We start from the raw sequence: 23,843 nt of genomic DNA, 5'->3' as shown, positions 1-23,843 counted from the left end.
CTCAGTGGTTAGAGTGCTGGCACGGTATGCCAGAGGCCCTGGGTTCGAATCCTGCTTGAAACTTGACTTTTCACAACCTGTTACATATATACAACATTGGTTACTATAGCTGTCACCAGATGTGGTCAGAAACGCTGTCACATAAATCATATGATTGGTCAGAAACCAGGTCATTACATTGTCACCTTCTACAGAAAAATGAAACAAAAACATGAGATTCTTTATAATTCAACAAGTTTAATAGATTCAATAAATTAATGTTCAAAAATAAAACAATGGAATGTTAATACCATGATATATGAAACAACATATAGCGAGATGAGTTTTATGCACACAAAAAAACCCCTATAAATATTCATAGAACAAGTTGCACAATTATCAATATAATTGATATCACAAAAATAAGAGCACTGCTTTGTCAGCTGTGTGTGTGGTGTACAAGTCAATTCACAGATCTATCAAATGTCACACAAGATTAAAGTCTTGCAGATCATCTACCAAGATATAGCATTATATTCTTTTTGGATTGTTCTAGTATCTGATATCACAGAAATCTCATTACATGGGTTACACATGTATGTACACAGAATCACTTACAGATGAATTTTTACACACAGATAGTTAAAGATCACAGAAGTTTGTAGTCTTCAGGGATTCAATGTTTTCAGATTTATTTTTTCCACACAAAAATAGAAGACATATTTCACAGAAAGGAAGATCTCTCCATTTTATAACAGGGAGATGTTATTGTCAGAGTTAGTAGTCCAGACTCATCAGCAGGGCGGTTCCCCTCTTGACCCAGTGGTCCGGTGATTTCTCTCCCGCCTTCAGCTCCACGGCCACCACAAAGGAGGGTCTGCCCATGCCTCCCGCACGGTTGGGGTAGTAGTAGCAGGGGGCCATGTACATTCCTGTTGACACAAAAAAACATTGGTCATTACGACTCTACAGCTTGATATAGTCAATCTGTATATGGATTGATTTTTACAGATACATGTATTATCAATTTTGGCATACTGTAAATTCTTTATTTCACACAAGTACGCATGTACTTAATTCCGTGATTCTGCTGTTTCGCATCAAATTGCGAGAATATTAAATTGCGAACACTTATTTTTTTGTTTTAATTTCATATACACCTGTAGTTCAACACTGTTTGAAAAATAATAACATCGACTTTGTAATATTTGAGGACTGTTTTCTGCAATTTTAGGCAAATATTAATTCCTCGCGTTTAATAAGGAATTTACAGTATTTAATTATTGGAGAGACGAACCTTTAGCAACTTTCTTCTTGTTTTCAACGGGCTTGAAGTGGATGGTGGGCATCAGACACACCAGCTGCATGGGGTTAGCCTCCACCAAGATAGAGTTCTTCTTCTCCCAACCCGCTCCCTGCAGGAACAGGCCTTTGATGTACACACCGTCCTGAAAGTCAAACAAGCCCTTTATGACGAATACTGTATAACTGTAGTGTAAGCACAGCATATAATGAATACTGTAAATGAACAAAATTAAATTAAATCAATGCTATATATATAAACATTGGGGGTTACCTTGGGTGGTCCGGTAATGTTGGAGTCATCCACCGTCATCACACTGAATTCCCACGACAACGAGTCCACGGATACCTATAAAACACACAATGACAAATGAATAATAAGATATTGTTATTTATAAAAATTATTTAAAACTTAGCTTTCATTGATTCCTACAACAGTGACATAGAAATGTACAACTTACGCTGTTCATACGAGCAGAGGTTTGAAAGACAGCGGTCAGGAATCCTGTGGGGAATGTGAACCCAGACATCCAGAAGATGGTTGGAGGGTGGGCGGTCAGGGCCCACTTCTCAAACTGCTCCACTCTCTGTACCAGGTCTCTGGTCCAGGCTGCCAGGGGCTTCAGTGAGGGGTACGCCTACAAAACATGTGATAATACATCAAATATGGGACAAATAGGGACTCAATGCTGTTGATTGTGAGGGCTGCGTCTACAAAAAATGAAATTATGGAAGTCTAAAAACCTAACAAACAGGGTCGTCTGTAAGGGGTACCGGTACATGTATGCCTACAAACAATAAAATGGGAAAGGGGGGAGGGGTATTAACTGACAAACCTGGGAATTATTCTATTCAACATAAAAGAATTCTTTATAATTGACACACTTTGAACTGTTTGACAGTGTAAATGTAACATTGAATGTTGTAAAGAGAGGACGTACCCTTAACCAGGACGGGGGGACATTGCCATCAAAGATACACTGGAATATGTTCTCCAGTTCCACAGTCATCACCACTAGACCCTGGATACCTTTCTCCAGGTCGGTCAGCGAGCGACGAATCTCCTCCATCAGGGCATTGTACCGCTGAATCTGTATATAAAACAAAGTCACAGTCAGTTAACTTACTGAGAGAGAGAGAGAGAGAGAGAGAGAGAGAGAGAGAGAATCTCCATCAGGGCATTTTATCGCTATATAAGTATATATGTATTAAACAGAGTCAGTTATAGATTTAAGGATTGAGAGAGAATCACCTCAATCAGGGCATTGTTCTATTAAATCTGAACAGTCAGTTAGTTTACTCACAGCAATAAGGAGAGAGAGAGCGAGAGCGAGAGAGAGAGAGAGAGAGAGAGATATATATAGAGAAAGTGAGAGAAACTTAAGAGAGAGTGATGGAGCTAGAGAGACAGTAAGATATCAAAAGAAACACAAATAGATTGACAGACAGACAGATTGACAGACAGACCGACGTCACATGTGTAACACCCACCTCTTGAAGCAGCACCACATTCAATGGTGACGGATCGACAGACAGGATTTTAGCGGTGTTGTCGTAGTCGATGTTCTCTGGGATCTGTTTGAAGATGTTGGCTGCTAGATCTAGGACCTGTAGTAATACATAGGAAGCAATCAGATATACATGTCAAACAGTGTCATTGATTTAACATATATAGTGTAGGTTAAAGTCTGACAATGGCCTTATCCTTGCATTTTTCCTCAAATCTAAAACTGACCTTGTCCTCGCGACTCTCGCCCCCGCTGGCAGCAGAGATCTGGGGCTGTAGGGACAGCAGTGTGTTGAACAACATCCTGGTCTCCTGGATCTGGGACTGGATGTCCGCATTGGGGTGCTGACCGAACGCCTCCGGGGGGTCCACATTAGGCAGCATGCTGACATACTCCTTGTAGGAGGACAGGGGACCGTCCTTGGGCACGTAGTACGTCGGCACAGAGGACACTCTGGATAAGAATAAATAAAACAAATAAATGACTTTTAACTAGTACTTTGGTTTAATTATATGTTACTTAAGAAATTCTTAAATTATTCAACAGTTTTACTTCTTTTTTTTAAGAAGTAACACTTGGAAAATTCTTTTAATTTTTAGTCCTGTTCCATCAAAAATCTTAATATTAACTAAATAAAATTGAAATCTATCTTCATCTTATTATTTCATACAAAAAGCGAAAATATTTATCCAGAATTAACAGACAGAGATAAAGATCCATTAATACTAGTATCAGAGCAGTCTTAAAGTAGATATAACCTACTTGTAGAAAGGCACACTGAGGACTTGGTCTTGGAACAAATCGGAGACGTAAGTCACCAACAGTCGCCGATCCCAGTCATCCGTGACGTGACCACCGTAGCTGATTCCAGCGATCAGGTATTTCAGGGCCTCCCATGAGGTTTCCTCATACTCGTCCAGGTAAATACTCAGAATGCTCTCCGATACCTGGGGAATATTGTCAACAATCAGTAGTTAGTATAGGACCTTTGTTAATTTTGTCAAATCCAACAAAAATGGCAACAAATACAGAGACAAGAAAATATTTGGAGTTAAAAAACAATTCAGAAAAGTGGTCCCTTTTCTATACCTCAAAGTCTGAATCGTTGAACTCGTAGGCGATGTTCCATCCAAGCATCAGGAACTTGCGTCGCTCGAGCAGCACAGAGTGGAAGAAGCAGAGCGAGAAGAGCAGCTTCCTGTACTTGTCCTGTTTGGTGCAGCGCTGGAACTGAGGCTCCGTGATCAGGTTGTACAGACGCTTCATGTTGGCCTTCGGTCCCTGTAACAAAAACACTTACTTGATTTTTTATAATTTTTGTACATGGCATACATTAAAATTGTATTTTTAAGCCAACATTCATTATTTGTCTATCCAACTATGAAAATTTTTGTAAGACAAATATTAAGACTTAGATCAGCTTGCCGAGAAATTATCACACACCCACTAATCTTTCTTGCCTGTTCAATTTTGATTTACAGTCTTCCCCAAGACTTTTCATTGCCCTACCTATGGTGAGTTGTTGTTTGCCCCTCCCTAGATTTCTGGTAACTTTTTTGCCCCTCCTGACTCTAATGTTTTGATTGCTTTACCTTTTGTGGCTCTGTAATCATCTTTATTTATTGCCCCTCCCCACCCAAGACTTTTCATTGCCCTACCATCAGTGGTTTTTGTTTGCCCCTCCCCTTCCTAAACTTTTGATTGCTTTACCTTTTGTGGTTTTGCAATCCTCTTTATTAAAATTGTATTGCCCCTCCCCTCTTTAGAGTTTTGATTGCTTTACATTTGGTGGTTCTGTAATCATCTCTATTTATTGCCCCTCCCCACCCAAGACTTTTGATTGTTTTACCTTTGGTGGTTCTGTGGTCATTTTGATGCCGGTCTGTAGGATGGAGATGGGGAAGTCAGGGTGGGGGCTGCTACTGAGCCACAGGCGGAACTCTGGGTGGGGGTCCTCCACCTGGAGCTGCTCCACCAACTTGTCCAGCTGGGGCATCCAACTCAGCGACAGATGACAGTTGGCCAGGAACACCCAGTTACCCTGAAACAATCAGACAAGTGAAACAGTAACCCATATTGAACTAACAGTCATATGACAGATGGCCAAAATTACCCAGATGTTGCGACCCAAAAAAGGTTTTGGAAAAATGACACACAAAATGGTCCTACCTCTCTCACGCCCTGTTTGATCATCCTGGTTGCTATGGGAGCCTGTCCTTGCCCCAGGGAGAGGGAATAGAACCTCTGGGCCATCCCACTGGACTCAGACAGCTGGATCAGGGAACTTGTAGGGTCCTGTACAAATACAAAGAAATAACCAGGTTATTGAGTATAGAATTGTTAATTTTGTAAAATCCCTTATACTTTCAATGTAACACTTTGTTACAAGAATAGCCCAGGACAAATCACTACTGGCTCTAAAAAATACTGAAAGTGCCATTTTTTACTGATAATTTCTGATATTTACTGATATTGTACTGTTAGTGCTGAGAATTGCTGATATTTACTGATAATTTTACTGCTGTTACTGATAATTGCTGTTGGTTCTGATATTTACTGATATTTACTGATGCTTTTGCTGTGAGCTCTGATAATTACTGATATTTACTGAGAGTTACTGTTGGTACTGAGAATTGCTAATAATTACTGAGAATATTTTAAGGCCTAAAACATTGTCTTTTAATTATTAAATATCACATATTTCAGATTTAACACAATTTATTAAATTATATATTCTTAAGTTTTATTTATTTGATATTTAGCTTCTTTTGAACTTCGGAAACTCACAGATCAGAAAGCCGGTCAAAAATTGGTACTTAAACTTAAGGCAGACTCCACAAAAATTTTAATTTCCAAATGCGGTGGACATTTTTTTTTCAACAATGAAAAACCCCATAATTCTTAACATGATTATTTTTCTTTTCAAAATAGAGAGATACCCGGTCAGGACTTTATAATGTCTTTGATGTTTTACTTCACAGAAAGATTAGCGAGGCAGTATCTGTGTATAGTATACATACTTTCAGCAGATCAAGAGGTTTGAATGTCGCAATTCAACCTTGTAAATTGTCAGTCTGGCACCTTGTGTATGACATTACGTAATATCCGTATACAGGAATCCATGATCTTGAGAATATTTATTCAAAGAGAAAAGTATTATTTTTATTGACAACAATATAAATAACGTATTAAAATGATTTTCATATTCATCATCTTATTTGTTCCGCATTCAATTGATTAAAAAAAGTTGGATAAATAATCTCTCTCTCTCTCTCTCTCTCTCTCTCTCTCCTACCATTTGCTGAAATCAACATAGGTAAGAATCTGCGAAGAATAATTTTTATTGTCTGACCTTTCACTCTTTCTCTTTTAATACATATATCTTCTGTTGCACGGCTAGTAATGTTGTCATGATCTAGTTCTATTATTGTAAATCTGCCCACCCTGCTCTCTCTCTCTCTCTCTCTCTTGCTCGCATATATTATCTAGTCCTAAAATTTGAGTTTCCGAGTCAAAATGGCATAACGGCATTAGCACGATAAAGTTCTATTTCAGCATCACAACCACCATTTCAAACACAGATTTCGAGTGTAAACTTTTCTAAGACTACAAAGAACACCAGCTTAATATAGTGAAAAAGTGTTACAGCTCATCATGCTTTAATTTTCTCTCTCTCTCTCTCTCTCAGATAATCTATTATAACGTATTTTGAGGTGTCAATGCAGAAAGGCATAAGCATGATTATGTCCCATTACAGTATCATAACCACCGATTGCAACAGCGATTTGATTGAAAAACTCTCTCTCTCTCTCTCTCATTAATACTTTATTCATGCACTTGTATGCGGTTATATGACCAGCGGCTATATAATTTTGAAAATAAGACACACAATTTAACTGATTTTCCGTAATCTATGAACGCTTAGATATTTAATTTCCACGCCTAAAAGCAAGCAGAAAAAAATATTTTGTATGTCTGGGATTAAGAAAAACCTCAGAACTAACAGAGAGCACTCAGACTATACACACGACAGGGTGACCACGTCAAGGTGTGAAAATTGACCACCTGTGTATATGTCTGGCAGTCGCTGAAAAGATTCTTTGGTATGTCTGGGATCAAGAAAACCCTCAGAACTAACAGACAGCGCTCAGAATATATACACGACAGAGTGACTGTGGCAAGGTGTGAAAATTGACCACCTGTGTATATGTCTTGCAGCCTCAGAATAAACAAATATAAATGGCCGGGAAATACAATGTGAAACAAAAGTGTTTGATTTTATTTTGAAAACAAAATTAGTGATTATGGCCGGGATAAAAACATCTTAAGTTTATAATTATAAATATTTAACACGGTTCAATTAAAGAGTTGATCGCTCAAAATTTAGAATCATTAAATAGATGTTTATCAATTACATAAAGTGGTTAAAATCTTTATATTTTTTTTGTTACTATGGATTCTTCTATATAAACAATGTAACACTGTAGTATCGAGTGGATTGGCGCACGGGGATGGGATATATAGCAATTCTGCAATTTCTACATTCATTTATTTATGTGCTGAATTGTGTTAATCAGCTGAAATAAAACTTAGAACAAGAACAAACAGAAAAAATATGCATTGAAATAAATAAGCAGATTATAAGAAGAATAATCAAATCTAATTTTTGTGGTTTTAAAAAAGAAGTTACTGTTGATAAAACTTTAGTTAGATCTTACATATTTCTTTTTAAAAAATGTCCGGTATTTGTTTACCGATAATTTTAAATAAATATAATTTGCATGTTACAGTAATTAAAATTAATCTCTTAAAAATCCCCTGCCTGTAATTCTCAGTAATTATCAGCAATTCTCAGTACCAACAGTAAATCTCAGTAAATATCAGTAATTATCAGAGCTCACAGCAAAAGCATCAGTAAATATCAGTAAATATCAGAACCAACAGCAATTATCAGTAACAGCAGTAAAATTATCAGTAAATATCAGCAATTCTCAGCACTAACAGTACAATATCAGTAAATATCAGAAACTATCAGTAAAAAAGGGCACTTTCAGTACTTTTTAGAGCCAGTAGTGAATACTGACCACTCCTGGGGACAGGACAAATATGAGGGGTGTCCTAGTTGTGGAGTCCTCCACCACCTGCTGCATGTCAAGGACAGGTGGCTCTGTGAACTTTGACCCCAGGTTGTTGATGATGAAGGAGGTGGCACAGAAGGAGACTCGGTCAGGACGCAGGGAACGGACCAGTAACATCCTCTGTAGCTCGTTACACGCATTGTCCCATTCACCTGTGATTAAAGACAGAGGTAAAGAGACTAATTACATCACCTGTTACTTAATAAACATTCATAGAGGAGAGCCTTAATTTCTCTAACTTCCATATCTAGAAATTGAATCTAGAGGATCACAGTGCCACTTGTACAATAATAATATTCTTACTTCCTGGCAAGGATTATTGAGATCTCACACTTATGCAAGATATATCATATACAACTTTAAGTTTTCGTATATGCCTTGTAAACTGCTTATGCAGAGAATATAAATTGCTTTTCAAATGTCATCCCTGTATAAGGCTGTTACAGTTAATTTATTATATAGAACCAGTACCTACCATTCCTAACAGTGACTACAAACAGTACAGACCTGGTAGGGGGGCGGTCTCTGGCTGGGCCGCAGTGTACCAGATGTTCCAGTCACGGGGGTACTGCTCGAAGGAGGTGATGATGCCGTGGAAGTTGGTCAGCTTCTCCAGCTCTGTGATGTTGTCCCAGGCCATGTCTCCCAGCCATCCCGAGCACGGGTTGTCCATCTGGTTCTCACGGTCCAGTACCTGGGGACAGAGTCAGAGGTCAGGGGTCAAACAGTGACCTAGAAACACTGCATTAACATCATATGACCAAAATGCTTAATACTGAACCCACGAAAATTTCTCTTGAAGTTCCCAAAATTATTTTACAACAAACACTTTTTTCAATAATACTCTTGGATACTGACCACTCCTCCACGCAGGAAGAAGTTGTACTCGTCCATGTTGATTTTGCTGGCTGCCTCCAGGATCTTGGCGCACATTTGGAAGGAGAAGAGCAGCTTGTGTCGCTCAAACAGACCGCGACAGGTGTACCTACATCACACAATTATCACAATTTATTGTCCAATGTTTTTTTTAAATTCTAATTCATTATGAAGCAATAAATAGGAAAATATATCTTAAATTTTGTTGTAACAATAAACGTACCAAAAAATATTTGTCACTTTTTAAGACTAATTCTAAAATTTGGCACCATCATTGACAGATAGCAAATCAAATAAGCTATTACCGGTATATAAAAAAAGCTTCCATGGGAAAAAAAACTTAAAGTAAAGCATTAGGCACGATGGGTAAAAGAAGTGTGACTTGATGTGTAGAGAAACATGGCATGATAGGTAATGAAACATTGCATGATGGGTAGAGAAACATGGCATGATGGGAAGAGAAACATGACATGATGGGTAGACAAACATGGCATCATGGGAAAAAAAACATGGCATCATGGGTAGAGACATGTAGCGTTACCTGTAAACAGCGTAGGTGTGGTACTCATTCAGGTTCTGAATTCTCTCCTCCAGTTTGGAACTCCTCTGACTCTTCTCAATGGACATGATGAACAGTTCTATGTAGGCATCAAGAGAGAACTGGTACATGGGATCTATGCGGCCCATGTCATTCAGGACAAAGAACAAGATGGAGGCTCTCTGAGCAGACGGTCTGTAGCCCTGCAGGCAGAAAACAAAATTAATGCTACAGAATCTCTATCAAATCAAATTGAAATCACATCTAAAGACAATTAGAAATGTACAGATTTCTTTTCATCATACATCTTATAAAATCCAATTTTCAGTGCATAAAATCACTACGTACACTTTATCTCATGGATAAATTACATGTATGTACGCATTATCTCATGGATAAATTACATGTACGTACGCATTATCTCGTGGATAAATTATGTACACTTTATCTCGTGGATAAATTACATGTATGTACACTTTATCTCATGGATAAATTACATGTATGTACGCATTATCTCATGGATAAATTACATGTATGTACGCATTATCTCATGGATAAATTATGTACACTTTATCTCGTGGATAAATTACATGTATGTACACTTTATCTCATGGATAAATTACATGTATGTATGCATTATCTCATGGATAAATTACATGTACGTACGCATTATCTCGTGGATAAATTATGTACACTTTATCTCGTGGATAAATTACATGTATGTACACTTTATCTCATGGATAAATTACATGTATGTATGCATTATCTCATGGATAAATTACATGTATGTACACTTTATCTCATGGATAAAGTATGTACACTTGATCTCATGGATAATAATGTCCTTGTCACTCACCTCTCTGGCAGCGTCAATCTTGACCTCGGTCGTCTCGGAGATCTGTAGCTGCTCCGTCACTTCCTGTGAGGTAATCTTGGACGTCTGCAGTGTGTTGACCAGCTGTTCATCGTCCAGCAGTGAGCCCTTGGTCTCATTCAGCAGCCTACAATCAGAATCAGTGGATGTCAAATACTGATAATTAGTTGAAGTTTGTCTTGTATTATTTATAGTATCCCTCTACAAATCATTACATGTACATTGAATTCCTCTTTAGCTTTTGAAGGATCATTTTCCCAAAGAGTATCTGATCAACTTTTTTTGCTTTGGGATGGGGGGGGGGGGATAGTAGAAAATGTCAATTTTTAAATCATTTCTTAAAAATTATTTTGGTACAATAGTTTGAATATATCTTGTGCCTTTATTGCAAACACTACAAGATAAGAGTGGAGCCGATCCTGACAAAAAAATTGTGATCCCTTAGTGGTACAAGATTTTATCCACAGATATCAGTTATGATTCTGACGGTGCTACCCCTTGGACTGACCTGAGAATCTCATCCTCTAGCTTCGTAAGTCATTTTTTCATGTACATTTAATACTAGATACTACATATCATATATAAAGATCTGTAGATATAGACAAAGACACAGACCTGAGAATCTCGTCCTCTAACTCGACAAGTTTCTTTTTCCCGGCCGCGATGCTCCGGACCAGGCTGTCCTTCTGTTCCTCCAGATCCGGACGTTCCTTCCTTACCACGATTCCCAACAGTTGGGCCTCCAGACCTACAAGGAGATGCAGTACATTACATCATCCACATTCCTTGTTGTACAATCAATCAAAACACAGACAATATTACACAATCTAGATAAATACACAGACAGAGACCGTACCTTGCTCTTTGACAGCAAAGTTGACAATGGTGGACTTGGTGGAGATCTCGGGCGTGTAGTGGGGGTTACTCAGCTTAGTGGTGATGTAGAATCGGAACTCTGGGTTGTACTCAATCTCTTTGTCTCCCAGCTTTATCATGTAAGCTCCACCTACAAACATACAAACAAACAAATTCTCAACTCAAAAAAAGTTCAAATAGAATAGAAATAGTTCCCATGGTAGGAAAATTCTCATCTTAACAGTTTAAATCTGCTTATTAATAAGTGCCGTAAGTACAGAATAACCTTCTAAAACTATTGAAGTCTCTAATTATTTTGACCAGTGACTCCTATAAGGAGGTTCCTAACTATTTTATCAGTGACTCATATCGGAAGGTCCTTACCCATCTTCATCAGTGACTTGAATAGGGAGGTCAATTTATTTACTCATTGGTGATTTGTGCATGGAGTTTTCAACCTATTCTGTGACTTGTACAATGAGGCCCCTACTTATTTTAATCTGTTCAGTAATTTGATTAATTTAAGTTCAAAATGTCCCTTCAAATATTCATCAGACACTTGTACAAGTTAAGGAGGTCCAAACCTTTTCTCATCACTGACTTGTATGATGTCCGTACCTATTCCTATGTGACTTGTATAGGAAGGTCCCAACCTTTTCTCACCACTGACTTGTATGATGTCCCTACCTATTCCTATGTGACTTGTATAGGAAGGTCCTAACCTTTATTCACCACTGAATGGTTTGAGGGGGTCCTTCTCTATTTCCATCACTGACTTGAGTAAGCTAAGGAGGTCCCTACTTATCAGAGACTTGTACAAGGAGGTTCGTATCTTTTCTATTCAGTGACTTGTATAAGGAGATCCCTACTTATTTTCATCAGACTTGTTTAACTAGTTATTGAGTTCCCTACCTATTCTCATCAGTAACTTGTTTGATAAGTTTTTGAAGTCCTTATCTCGTATCTGTTATACTCAGTAACTTGTATAAAGAGGTCCCTACCTATTTTCATCAGATTTGTTTGATAAGTTTCTGAGGCCCTACCTTGTATCTTTTCTATTCAGTGACTTGCATAAGGAGGTCCCACCCTATTTACATCAGTGAATTGTTTGATAAGTTTTGAGGTCCCTATCTAGTATCTTTTCTAAACAGTGACTTGTATAAGGAGGTCCCTACCTATTTTCATCAGAGACTTTTAAAACTAATTATTGAGGTCCCTACCTATTCTTAGCAGTGACTTGTTTGATATGTTTTTGAGGTCCCTACCTATTTTCATCACAGACTTGTTAAGCTAGTTATTGAGGTTCCTACCTGTTCTCATCAGTGACTTGTTCAATTACTTTTTAAAGGTCCTACTTTTTTTCATCAGAGACTTGTTTGATAAGTTTTTGAGTTCCCTATCTATTCTCATCAGTGACTTGTTTAACTAGTTCTTGAGGTCCCTCGCTATTCTCTTTAGTGACTTGTCTTATTACTTTTTAAGGTCCTTACCTATTCTAATTAGTGACTTGCTTAACAAGGTTTTGGGGCCCCTACCTATTTTCATCAGTGACTTGTTTAACTAGTTATTGAGGTCCCTACCTAATCTCATCAGAGACTCTTGTGATAAGTTATTGAGGTCACTACCTATTCTCATCAGAGACCTGTTTTATCAGTTATTGAGGTCCCAACTTATTTTCATCAGAGACCTGTTTTATCAGTTATTGAGGTTCTTACCTATTCTGATCAGTGACTTGTTTGATAAGTTATTGAGGTCCCTACCTATTCTTATCAGAGACCTGTTTGATAAGTTTTGAGTTCCCTACCTATTCTCATCAGTGACTTGTTCAGCACTGGATCCAGGGAAGGATCCAGCTTTTCTTGTACATTCTGCAAGACGACCGGCAGACCAAACTGGATGGCGGACTCCAGAGTCCTCATGTAATCCGACTGCTGCAAGTCTATCACTTTGAGGCCCTAGACAGACACAGAATAGCAAGTGATCAGCACAATGGATCAAACAAATTAGTTCTTGAAAGAAAAGTTAAATATTATGATCAGGTGAATAGACCAAAGACTAAAATCAGAATGTTTCAATAGATAATAAGCAATTGTAAACATAGTTGTTTACACTAGTCATTTAATCATTGTGAAGAGTGTTAATAATCATAATGAAAAAGAAAACAAATTGAAAGTAAACACAGAAATGTCATGATTTACAAAAGAATACCAGGACTATTTCATACACTGATGAAATGTTGACAATACATGCTTACAGAGAGAGAGAGTCAACTTACTCGTGAGGCCTCCATGTTCTTGATCCACTTGATGGCCTGACCTTGAGGGTCCACCATCAGGGGCCACCGATTCGATGAGGTCACGATGACTCCATTCTCCGTGGAGAAGGCATCGCTAGGCAACCCCTGGATGTTCCAGTCCCTGACCTGGGTCGGCTTGGCCATGAACTCACAGAAATTGAAGTTTGGTGCACAGGGAATTCCCAGCTTACGAACCTGTCAATTACAACAATTCTATCATTGTAAAATGCAAAATATAGGACTAGCAGGCTCAAGTAAAACAAACAAAACCAGGTTAAACCTGCCTCAAAGTTCAATGCATCGAATTGCAACTTTCATATGAAAACAATTATCATCAATAAACACTTAACACAAAATTTTTAATCAAATTTCGATAACTGTTTACAAAAATGTCCTCAAATCAGCTTTTTGTAGATCTTGAATTCACTGTTTACAATTTTCACACAGTACCTCCTCAATCCATTTCTTCTGGACCAGTTCGTCTCTGTAGTTGGACAAGAAGGGCCCCATGTAGGACATGAAGGCAGCGGCCATTAGGCAGTCTCCAGAGAGGTAGCCCATTCTCTCCTCCAGATCCTGAAGAGTTACACAAATTCCAGATTAGTTAAGGTACAAAATATATCAACATAACCCTCTATATATTAAACCTACAAATGACAAAAGCTTAGAGAAGGCAGTGGAACATAGTAAGGCAGACCGGTTAATTACAATGGTAGATAGATAGACTGGTAGATTGATTGATAAACTGATACATATAGTTAGTCACAGACCAGTTGATACAACGGTAGATAGATAGACTGGTAGATTGATTGATAAACTGATACATATAGTTAGTAACAGACCAGGTAATACAATGGTAGATAGATAGACTGGTAGATTGATTGATAAACTGATACATATAGTGAGTCACAGACCAGTTGATACAATGGTAGATAGATAGACTGGTAGATTGATTGATAAACTGATACATATAGTTAGTCACAGACCAGTTGATACAATGGTAGATAGATAGACTGGTAGATTGATTGATAAACTGATACATATAGTTAGTCACAGACCAGTGGATACAATGGTAGATAGATAGACTGGTAGATTGATTGATAAACTGATACATATAGTTAGTCACAGACCAGTTGATACAACGGTAGATAGATAGACTGGTAGATTGATTGATAAACTGATACATATAGTTAGTCACAGACCAGTGGATACAACGGTAGATAGATAGACTGGTAGATTGATTGATAAACTGATACATATAGTTAGTCACAGACCAGTTGATACAATGGTAGATAGATAGACTGGTAGATAGATTGATAAACTGATACATATAGTTAGTCACAGACCAGGTGATACAATGGTAGATAGATAGACTGGTAGATTGATTGATAAACTGATACATATAGTTAGTCACAGACCAGTGGATACAATGGTAGATAGATAGACTGGTAGATAGATTGATAAACTGATACATATAGTTAGTCACAGACCAGTGGATACAACGGTAGATAGATAGACTGGTAGATTGATTGATAAACTGATACATATAGTTAGTCACAGACCAGTTGATACAACGGTAGATAGATAGACTGGTAGATTGATTGATAAACTGATACATATAGTTAGTAACAGACCAGGTAATACAATGGTAGATGGATAGACTGGTAGATTGATTGATAAGCTGATACATATAGTTAGTAACAGACAGGTAATACAATGGTAGATAGATAGACTGGTAGATTGATTGATAAACTGATACATATAGTTAGTCACAGACCAGGTAATACAATGGTAGATAGATAGACTGGTAGATTGATTGATAAACTGATACATATAGTTAGTCACAGATCAGTTGATACAATGGTAGATAGATAGACTGGTAGATTGATTGATAAGCTGATACATATAGTTAGTCACAGACCAGGTAATACAATGGTAGATGGATAGACTGGTAGATTGATTGATAAGCTGATACATATAGTTAGTCACAGACCAGGTAATACAATGGTAGATAGATAGACTGGTAGATTGATTGATAAGCTGATACATATAGTTAGTAACAGACAGGTAATACAATGGTAGATAGATAGACTGGTAGATTGATTGATAAGCTGATACATATAGTTAGTAACAGACAGGTAATACAATGGTAGATAGATAGACTGGTAGATTGATTGATAAACTGATACATATAGTTAGTCACAGACCAGGTAATACAATGGTAGATAGATAGACTGGTAGATTGATTGATAAACTGATACATATAGTTAGTCACAGACCAGTGGATACAATGGTAGATAGATAGACTGGTAGACTATTTGATAAACTGATACATATAGTTAGTCACAGACCAGGTAATACAATGGTAGATAGATAGACTGGTAGATTGATTGATAAACTGATACATATAGTTAGTCACAGATCAGTCGTTACATTGGTGGAAACAGTGGTAAATAATGGTACTAGATCCACCAGTAGATAGAGTGGTATACAGTGGTACACAGAATGGTAGACGGAGTAGGAGTAGTAGACAGAATGGAAGACCATGGTACACAAAATGGTAGGCAGTGGTTGACAAAATGGTAGATACAGAGGTATACAGTATGGTAGACAAAATGGTAGGCAGTGGTTGACAGAATGGTAGACAGACTACTAGTGGCGTTACCTTGACAGTCTCTTGACAGCGCTCCTTCTCGCCGGCGAGTCCAGACATGAGTTTGGTGGCTCGCTCCAACATGAGCTCAGTGTACTCGGCCTTCCTCTTAAGCTCCTCCTTCTGAGCGAGCTTCTCGTCATACTGCTGCTTCAACTCAGCCATCTTGGCTTCAACCTGTTAATTATTCAAACTCCTTTAATATAAATTTGACATATGTAGTCAGTTCAGCCACATGCATGCCATGCAGTTTGTAATAGTATGCAATAATAGTAATTCTAAATCTCCAGCAATATACGGTCTTCCTGTTTCTACGACGACATACACCACACATCTGACACACACTTTCACTTTACCTCGGCGAGCTTGGCTTTAGCGTCAGCCAGTGCGTCCTGTTTCTCTTTAAGCTGTGACATGGCGGCGTTCAGTCTCTGTTTCTTGGGCTCCACTACTCTGTAAACGCGTCCATACACCTCCATGGCCCTGACCCACATACACAGTGACTTAGCCGCCCCAGACACACGCCCAATGATGTCCGGCTGGAAGTCTGACTGGGAGCAGTAACTCCCGATCTTCTTCAGCACACGGTCCGAAATGTTGTCCTTGTCAAAGTTCATCAACTGCTTGATGAAGGTAGACTCTCCTGTATAATTATAAAAAAGAAATTCAATCATTGCAACTTTTTGAATAAACTGGATATTAAACTATGTTTCATCAATCTCCGTATGGTACGAAGAATTCTTTTGGCTGAAGATAGGTCACATGAGGGAAAGAAAATAGAGAAGGATTGGACAACATTTATTGAATCTAGAAAACTGACCAGTCAGGAAGGGCCCCGCTATGACAATTAATATAGAGAAGTGAAAAAAACTTTGAATTCCATCCTCTTTATATTAACAATGATGAAAAATAAATGCACGGCAGAAGATGTAAAGAACTGGAATATATAGGATCTCGTGATTTGTAGTTGGATATGATTTTCATCCCACAATTAAAGTGTTTTTTTCTTGAGCCTTAGTGAGGGGATAAAACATACAAGTTGGATAAAAATCATATTATACTACAAATCATGAGATTCTATTTATCCCAAATTTTATACACCGCAATCAATGTTTACACTGTTTATAAAACTCTACATTATTTTACTTCATTATGCCTAGGCAAATCCCATTGTAATGTCACAACTGTGGGATATCAAAAGTCATATCCACGGGATAAAGTGGGTTAACATGGGATGAAATAAAATTTGTTAAAAAAACAAAGAATTGATACCAATGCAATGATACCTAGGCTTTGCCTCTATTCAATAAAATTATTATAAATCATTGTGTACGGTATTTTAACCAAAATAAAATATGAATATTTTATTTTAAATCCATATTTCAAAGAATGTACACAATACTACACATCATTCAAAATTGACCTTAACTTCAAAACAAAGTTCATTTGCAGACACAGGCAGTGCAGTAATTAATCTCAATGTGACAGATAAAGATAAAGCTTAGGATTTTCTTCCTGTGGAAGGTTAATTAATCCCAAAGGACAAATATTGCACAGCCTTCCATGTATACAATGGTAACATTCTCAGCAGTTATCTCTCTTTGCCCATTCATTCTCAGCAGTTATCTCTCTTTGCCCATTCTTCTTATTCATAGTTAGGAATCTACCCTACCACCCCAGCTCCAAACCAGAAGACATAGAGAACCAAACTTAGCATCAAAATATGTATTTCTGCCTACTGAACTACCATACCAAATTTGAACTTGATTGGGCAACCATAAAAAAAGTTATTAGAAAAAAACAGGAAATTTGTGGACGGAAGAGTGACAGACGGACGGACAGAAGGACGGACGGACAGAGTGATTACTATAGGGCACCCGCAAATCCTTGCGGGGCCCTAATAACAACACCTCAAGTTGTTCATTAGGTTAAGAAAGACGTTTTCTGAATAGAGTTCAATAACTGACAGAAAAAATCTATCTAAGGTAAACTGTTTAATCCGGCTTTGTAACAATATTGTTTGAGCACTGCCTAATTAAGCTGTCTCTTGACCTTTCTATACATTACAATCATTGTATTACAAGCATTTTGGGGGCTGTGGGTTAATTCATTCACTGACCAAGCTGTCTTGTTGCTTCCCTATACATAAGAATATATTATATTAGTTTTATTGTACAGAATTATTTGTGTATAGCTTTTCAGAGTACTGACCAAGCTGTCTCTTGGCCTCGGCCCAGGTCGGCTCGCTGCCCCTCAGAATCATCACGGCCTCCATCACCTTCTCTACCAGCAAGGGCGGACGTCCGTACGACTTAATCTTTGTCATGTCCTTCTTGTTCAATGACTCAAGAGCCTGAAAACATTATTGATTCAGTTCTTTATTCACTAGAGTAAGTGATCTTAATACACTTCAGAGAAAGAGAAGTTAACGGGTGTATTTAACACAAAGACTGTTCCTTGCATGCTCTAAAGCCTGGAAAATTGAACAACACATTGCTTATATAACCTCTCTGTTCACCTCAGAAAAGAGCGATTCACTTAAACTAAACAAGTCAAAGCAGAGACTGTTCCTTACAGCGATGGCTTCCTGTAGGGCGGGCAGGGCTTCATCCAGATCGTGCTGAGCCAGATCGGCCATGTGTTGACACTTGGTCTCTTCCTCTGCAATCCTTTCTCCCTTCTGAGCCACAGACTGAAAGACAAATTCAAAAGACTTGTTTATCAAGTTGTTGACAAAATCAAAAGATTTGTTAATCAAGTTGTTGACATAATCTTTAAGAGGGACTTATTTATTCTTTTTGTATTTCCTACTTATAATCATACTGTTCACATATTAGTCATTTTTTGGTGGAGAGGTGCCTCCACAATAAATGCAGAGAGGAAATTACTGACATGAATATTTATGAATGTATTGATTAACTACGTAAATTAAATTTCTTTCTTTGAATGTTAAAGCCTTTTCCTTCAAAATCTACACTATGACACCCGACAGTTATTTAGCCCCCATTACCTTCTGTTGTTCGCCGGCCTCTCGTTTCTGCTGTACAATGATCACCAGGTACTCGTCACACTGCTTCTGGAATTGGGCCACCTTCGTCTTCGCGTCCTCCAGCTCGATCGACATCTTCTCCACTTTCTGTCTCGTGTCGTCTATCTTACTCAGACCGTTCCTCAGTTTGTCAGCTGCTCCTCCCAACTCGTTCTTCTTGTTATAGTTTGTCCCAAGTTATTGCTTCCATCAATTTTTGATTATTTTTAATAAAAATACACATACCTGTGAAAGAAATACAATTGAAATAGATGAAAGGGAATATATCCAAGATATCTTCATTGAACAATTATCCCTTTTCACTCATAAAATTTCACAGGAACGAAAACAATTTTCTTACGGAGATTTGTAATGGGAAATGTTTACATCTTTTCTCCATTCGGAATACACTCGGAATACATCGCGCAATTTTTTAACATTATCATCCGGGCTTTTTAATGGCTGATCAAATGCAAAATCTCCGTAGACTTTCAATTTTTGGATGTGTATTGAAACCTGAAGCGGTAGAGGGGGCGTTTCAAAACAGATAATCTGGACATTTTTCATATTAGTGGATGAACGTAGTTTGAGCACAAAGGTATTTACTATTATTGAAATATCAAGCAAAAAGTGGTGGAAGCAAAAACTCGGGACAGAGTATAAACAGCAGTCTAGGAAATCACATCAAAACAAAACATAAACCTTTTTGTAAATTGATTCTGTAATTTTTTAGTTCCAAAAAGATTGGCGGGACTTAAATTCATTGTACAAAATACATGTATTTTAATGAACCAAATATAATTTCAGCATCAAAGAGAAACTTCATGTCTACTGATCCCTGTCACTGGAAATACTCTGACCACTGGAATTTACAGTTTCACTACATTTTGCCAGTTACTTCACAATTGCACACGTTTCACAAAATTAATTCAATATGAGATTTATGACAAGAGAATAAATTGTATACTTCTTGTATCCAGACACCAGTTCCAGATAGTTGGTTGGAGTGACGTAGTTATGTCTGCGGAGCTCCGCCAACATCTTCTTGGAGTACTCCGATACAGACTTGTGCATCACAGAGAACATCTTGGCTAACGATGGCTTCAGTTTGTCCTGAAATTGAAAAAACTCTTGATTAATCCAATTCTTTATTATATATCTGAAGTATTTTGTAGGACAAGACACATCATTAACTGAATAATTTTTGATATGCAAAATTTTGGTAAGGAAAAAAGTTGTCATTAAAATGTGGTAGATCGGGATTACGTTTCTATTTATTATTATCAGTATTCCGATCCCGATGTGATTTATTCTATTACTTTGTTAACGCCCACTTTATACGATAGCCAATAACTTTAATGATATTTGTCTATTGTTCTGTCCCATATATAAACCCATGTAAGTCATTATTTGACGAGGGAGACAGCTGGTTTCGCTAGCTACTTTTCTCCTGAGTCCCGACCCGTCTCGTTTGTCTACTTAAGGGTGCAAAACACAGTTTTATATGTAACGTTATAAGGGCGTTTTCAGATGAGGGGAAAGCAAAACTGACCCCTATAAAAATAAATTGTAAAAACATGTTACATATATATCTGTATATCAATAGAAAGATAAAATTGTGAATTTTTTAAATATTTAAGAATAAGGCACATGTTACTTAATGCTAGAATTTATTTGGCACTCAAAACATACGGAAAATAGACAAAAGGATGCCTCTAAATGCAGTACACCAAAGGCCATGCATTTTAGGCTCCCCCTAAAAGCAGAATGCAACCAAATCAGCAATTTTAATTTCTGTACATTTTCAAGAACAAGTCCTTAAGCATCGTTTGATAGTATTTTCAGGGTACATTCGCCAGCTTTTTAAAGAGCTATGTCACCCGCTAAAAAATTCATGAAATTCTGCATGTGTTAAATCCGGATATTTTTGGAGTTACCTCCCTTTATTTTAGAGTCTCACAAAATTAATTTTTAAATTTTTCTACGTACTTTTTTCATGTATTCGACAGATAATCCACTATATTATGCAACTGAGAATTTAAAAAATTAATTTTCATGTATACCGCATAAAAATAGCAGGAAAATCCCTACCCATCATGCTTTTCCCCAGAGAAAAACCTCCTGGATTTTATACGAAACTGTGTTTAGCTACCTAAGGTCCCTGTTAAAGTTAGGTTTTAGGGTTGGGGGATTTTAAGTACTTGCTATTGACTTGTGTTCTTATTTTGTTATAATAAATTTATAAAGGGTTGTTAATCTTGGTTTTCATTTACTTTGAGTTTGATTTATTATATCTGGTTTATCTATATTGAGAGTAAAGTCGTTTTCATACCTTATTTATAATTTAGTAAAGTTTAGTAATGTAGAGGTCCAATTCAGTCACAAAACAAAAATAAACACAACGCGAAGTACTGATAAAAACCTATACGGCACTGACCTGCTACATTATTTGGTGCCGTGACCAGGATAGGGTTTGTACTACAATGGTCAGTGGCACGTGCTACTCACTTTGAGAGCCCTATTCAGTGATTCGGACTTGGCTGAATTCTTTTGTTGTCAGTTTCTATTGTACTGTGTTTTGGGGTTTCTTTAGCTGTCGCTGTCTTTGTAATGGATTTGTGGGTTTGAGAATTCATTCATGTTGTTCGTGAGTTCAAATATTTATTAGACTATTTTTGTACTTGATTTTTACGCTGCATTTTTTCATCATGCAGTTATGTTTAGAAATGATAGAGAATTTTTGCGTGAGAGAAATTTTCCCCCAGCACATATTCAGACCGGGAATGGTGTCCCTTATGAAAGTTCAGATAGGTCCAACGAAGTTAGAGTAATTACTATTGATAGACAGATAGAAGAGTTATCAGCAAAGTGTGATTTTTTAGAGCTAGAGAGAGCTCAAAACAAAGTATTTTGAAAATGGTCTTGCTTTTGAAAATGTTAAACAAACGTCAAGCGAGAATCGAACGCACGTGCAATCTGACAATTATTTGGCACAGTTACGTCATTCAAAGTATAGAAAAGAAATTAAGTCCCCAACATTTGATGGTAGTTTTGACATTCATGAATTTTTCATTCAGTTTGAACAGGTTGCTAAGTGGAATGGGTGGAGTAAGATAGAATGTGCAAGTCAGCTTATTATGAGTTTACGGGGGTCTGAAAGACATGTGTTATCCGAAATTCCTGTGACAAAGTCTGACAATTATGATGTTTTAAAAGAAATTTGTAAAAACTATTTCAATCCCGGAGAAAACGTGAAAGTTTACCAAGTTGAGTTTAAAACAGCGCGTAGACAAAATGGGGAAACAGCCGAAGATTTTGGTTATGCTTTGAAAAGGTTAGCCTTAAAATCATATCCACATATTCCCTATAAATACTTAGAACCCCATATTGTTGACCAGTTTATCTTTGGTTTAGGGGATATTGATTTGCAAAATCATGTTCAGTTTAAACATCCCGCCACAATTGAGAAAGCGATAGGTTTAGCAATAGAATATGAGAGTGTCGTAAGTACTTTTGTTGCGAACCAAATGCCTGTTTCAGTTCACACAAGTGACAGCGATTTTAATAATTTAAAAGCATTTATTAAAGAAGAAATTCAGAGAGCGTTTTGTGAACATTTTGTTGATGAAGTTGAGTCTTTACAGAATTCAAACATGTCTGATTGCCAAAACTTTTCACATAATATTACCAGTAAATCGTGCCATCTGGCTGGTCATTGTTCTGAAAGTTCAAGCTCGTTAGAAACAACTCTTACTCTCGAAAAACCTTCAGGGACTAATGCCATGGTCGGGTCATTAGTTTCAGGCCGTTCAAACCTTACCGAACACAGTCGACCATTCGAGGGAGAGTCGCAGAACCACACAGAAACTGGTAAAACGCCGGATAAAGTTCAATGTTCCGAAGAAAATGCATGTTTTGGTGAAATTACTACAACACACGATGTGCCTGTTAACTTAACCAATTCTACATGTAGGCTAATTCTGTAACAGATGAATCCGAGTGTTCTAACACTGAGTTTCAGACCGATTTTGATACAGTTGCACCTTTGGTTAAAATTTATGAAAAGAAAGAGAACGAGCACATGGCGAATTCCATCATGGAATGGAAGCTCGATGGAAGAACTGTTCCCCCTGGTAAAGTTAATTCTTGTCTGAGCGGTGAAATCCCCTTACAGTTGTCGTTCGTGGGTACTACTTCTATGTACAAGCCCGTCGACCCAGTATTGGACCCTTACTGCCGACCTGAGCATCCGAAGGGAATTGGCTAAATGTGTTTTATATAACAATGTCAGTTGAAAGTTAGAGCGGTGTAGCATTTACGTGTTCGTTGATTTGTTTATTTTTGTGGCTTATAAACTAATTAGATTTTTTTGTAAAATTTGATAGGTTATTAAACACGCTTAAATCTAGTAGGTTAGTCTAACAGTAACTGTCCTCTGTCGATCTTGTTGACAAAACTGGGATAGTATGCCTGTTAATAACCCGTGTAAACATAATACTTTCATGTACTGTAAATTTCTGTGTTCTGTGTGATGATTTGATATATGGATTCAGTTAATGATATTTATGACATGATTATTAATAATTCTTTTGATTTTTCAGACCACGTATTAACCAGTTTTATTGCAGTTTATCCAGACACCAGGTTGACCAATGTGAGATTTGGAAATGGACTGGAACCTGATACATTCAACTCCATATATTTCAAGTGTCTGATCGTCTTCATAATATCTGATGTTATACCGGTATCCACTGTGTTCACCCTGGAATCAGCGATATCCGTAATTATTGTGTTAA

The 23,843-nt window shown here is 37.4% G+C and overlaps 3 protein-coding genes across 3 annotated transcripts in view; all 3 read right to left on the bottom strand.

Annotated features, from left to right (window-relative positions):
* Positions 1-20,165, bottom strand: part of LOC136270521 (dynein axonemal heavy chain 2-like) — a 38,325-nt gene extending 18,160 nt beyond the window's left edge. The window contains exon 1 of the mRNA XM_066068192.1: positions 20,015-20,165. Coding sequence (XP_065924264.1) covers positions 20,015-20,133 — 119 coding nt within the window. The 5' untranslated portion in view covers positions 20,134-20,165. The remainder of the gene's footprint in view (positions 1-20,014) is intronic.
* LOC136269577 (E3 ubiquitin-protein ligase TRIM71-like) overlaps positions 1-23,843 on the bottom strand; it is an 85,597-nt gene that overhangs the window by 12,928 nt on the left and 48,826 nt on the right. The gene's annotated exons all lie outside the window — the stretch shown is intronic.
* Positions 687-19,235, bottom strand: LOC136270519 (dynein axonemal heavy chain 2-like). The gene is made up of 26 exons (XM_066068180.1): positions 19,030-19,235; positions 18,595-18,711; positions 18,231-18,372; positions 16,376-16,662; positions 16,032-16,196; positions 13,817-13,942; positions 13,346-13,561; positions 12,875-13,025; positions 11,072-11,221; positions 10,831-10,963; positions 10,198-10,342; positions 9,345-9,544; positions 8,786-8,912; positions 8,435-8,621; positions 7,874-8,079; positions 4,959-5,084; positions 4,639-4,830; positions 3,879-4,070; positions 3,552-3,736; positions 3,017-3,242; positions 2,773-2,889; positions 2,223-2,372; positions 1,743-1,919; positions 1,556-1,630; positions 1,277-1,427; positions 687-911 (listed from the first exon to the last, which is right to left on the bottom strand). Exons 1-26 carry the CDS (start codon positions 19,141-19,143, stop codon positions 757-759), a joined length of 4,212 nt encoding a protein of 1,403 aa, XP_065924252.1. The 5' UTR covers positions 19,144-19,235; the 3' UTR covers positions 687-756.

Source organism: Magallana gigas, chromosome 8, assembly GCF_963853765.1.
Source record: "Magallana gigas chromosome 8, xbMagGiga1.1, whole genome shotgun sequence".
In the NCBI taxonomy this organism is placed as follows: Eukaryota; Metazoa; Mollusca; class Bivalvia; order Ostreida; family Ostreidae; genus Magallana; species Magallana gigas.
The sequence above is the reverse complement of the archived record's forward strand: the minus strand, read 5'-3'. Positions and strand labels throughout refer to the sequence as shown.

Bases quoted from the DNA above. Each gene is read 5' to 3' on its own strand.
- LOC136270519 (XM_066068180.1), bottom strand. From the start codon at position 19,143: ATGTCGATCGAGCTGGAGGACGCGAAGACGAAGGTGGCCCAATTCCAG. The intron at 16,663-18,230 runs GTCAGTACTCTG...ATAATTATACAG, and splicing joins CGAGGCCAAGAGACAGCTTG to GAGAGTCTACCTTCATCAAG. The intron at 11,222-12,874 runs GTAGGGAACTCA...GTATGTTTGTAG, and splicing joins CAAGTCACTGATGAGAATAG to GTGGAGCTTACATGATAAAG.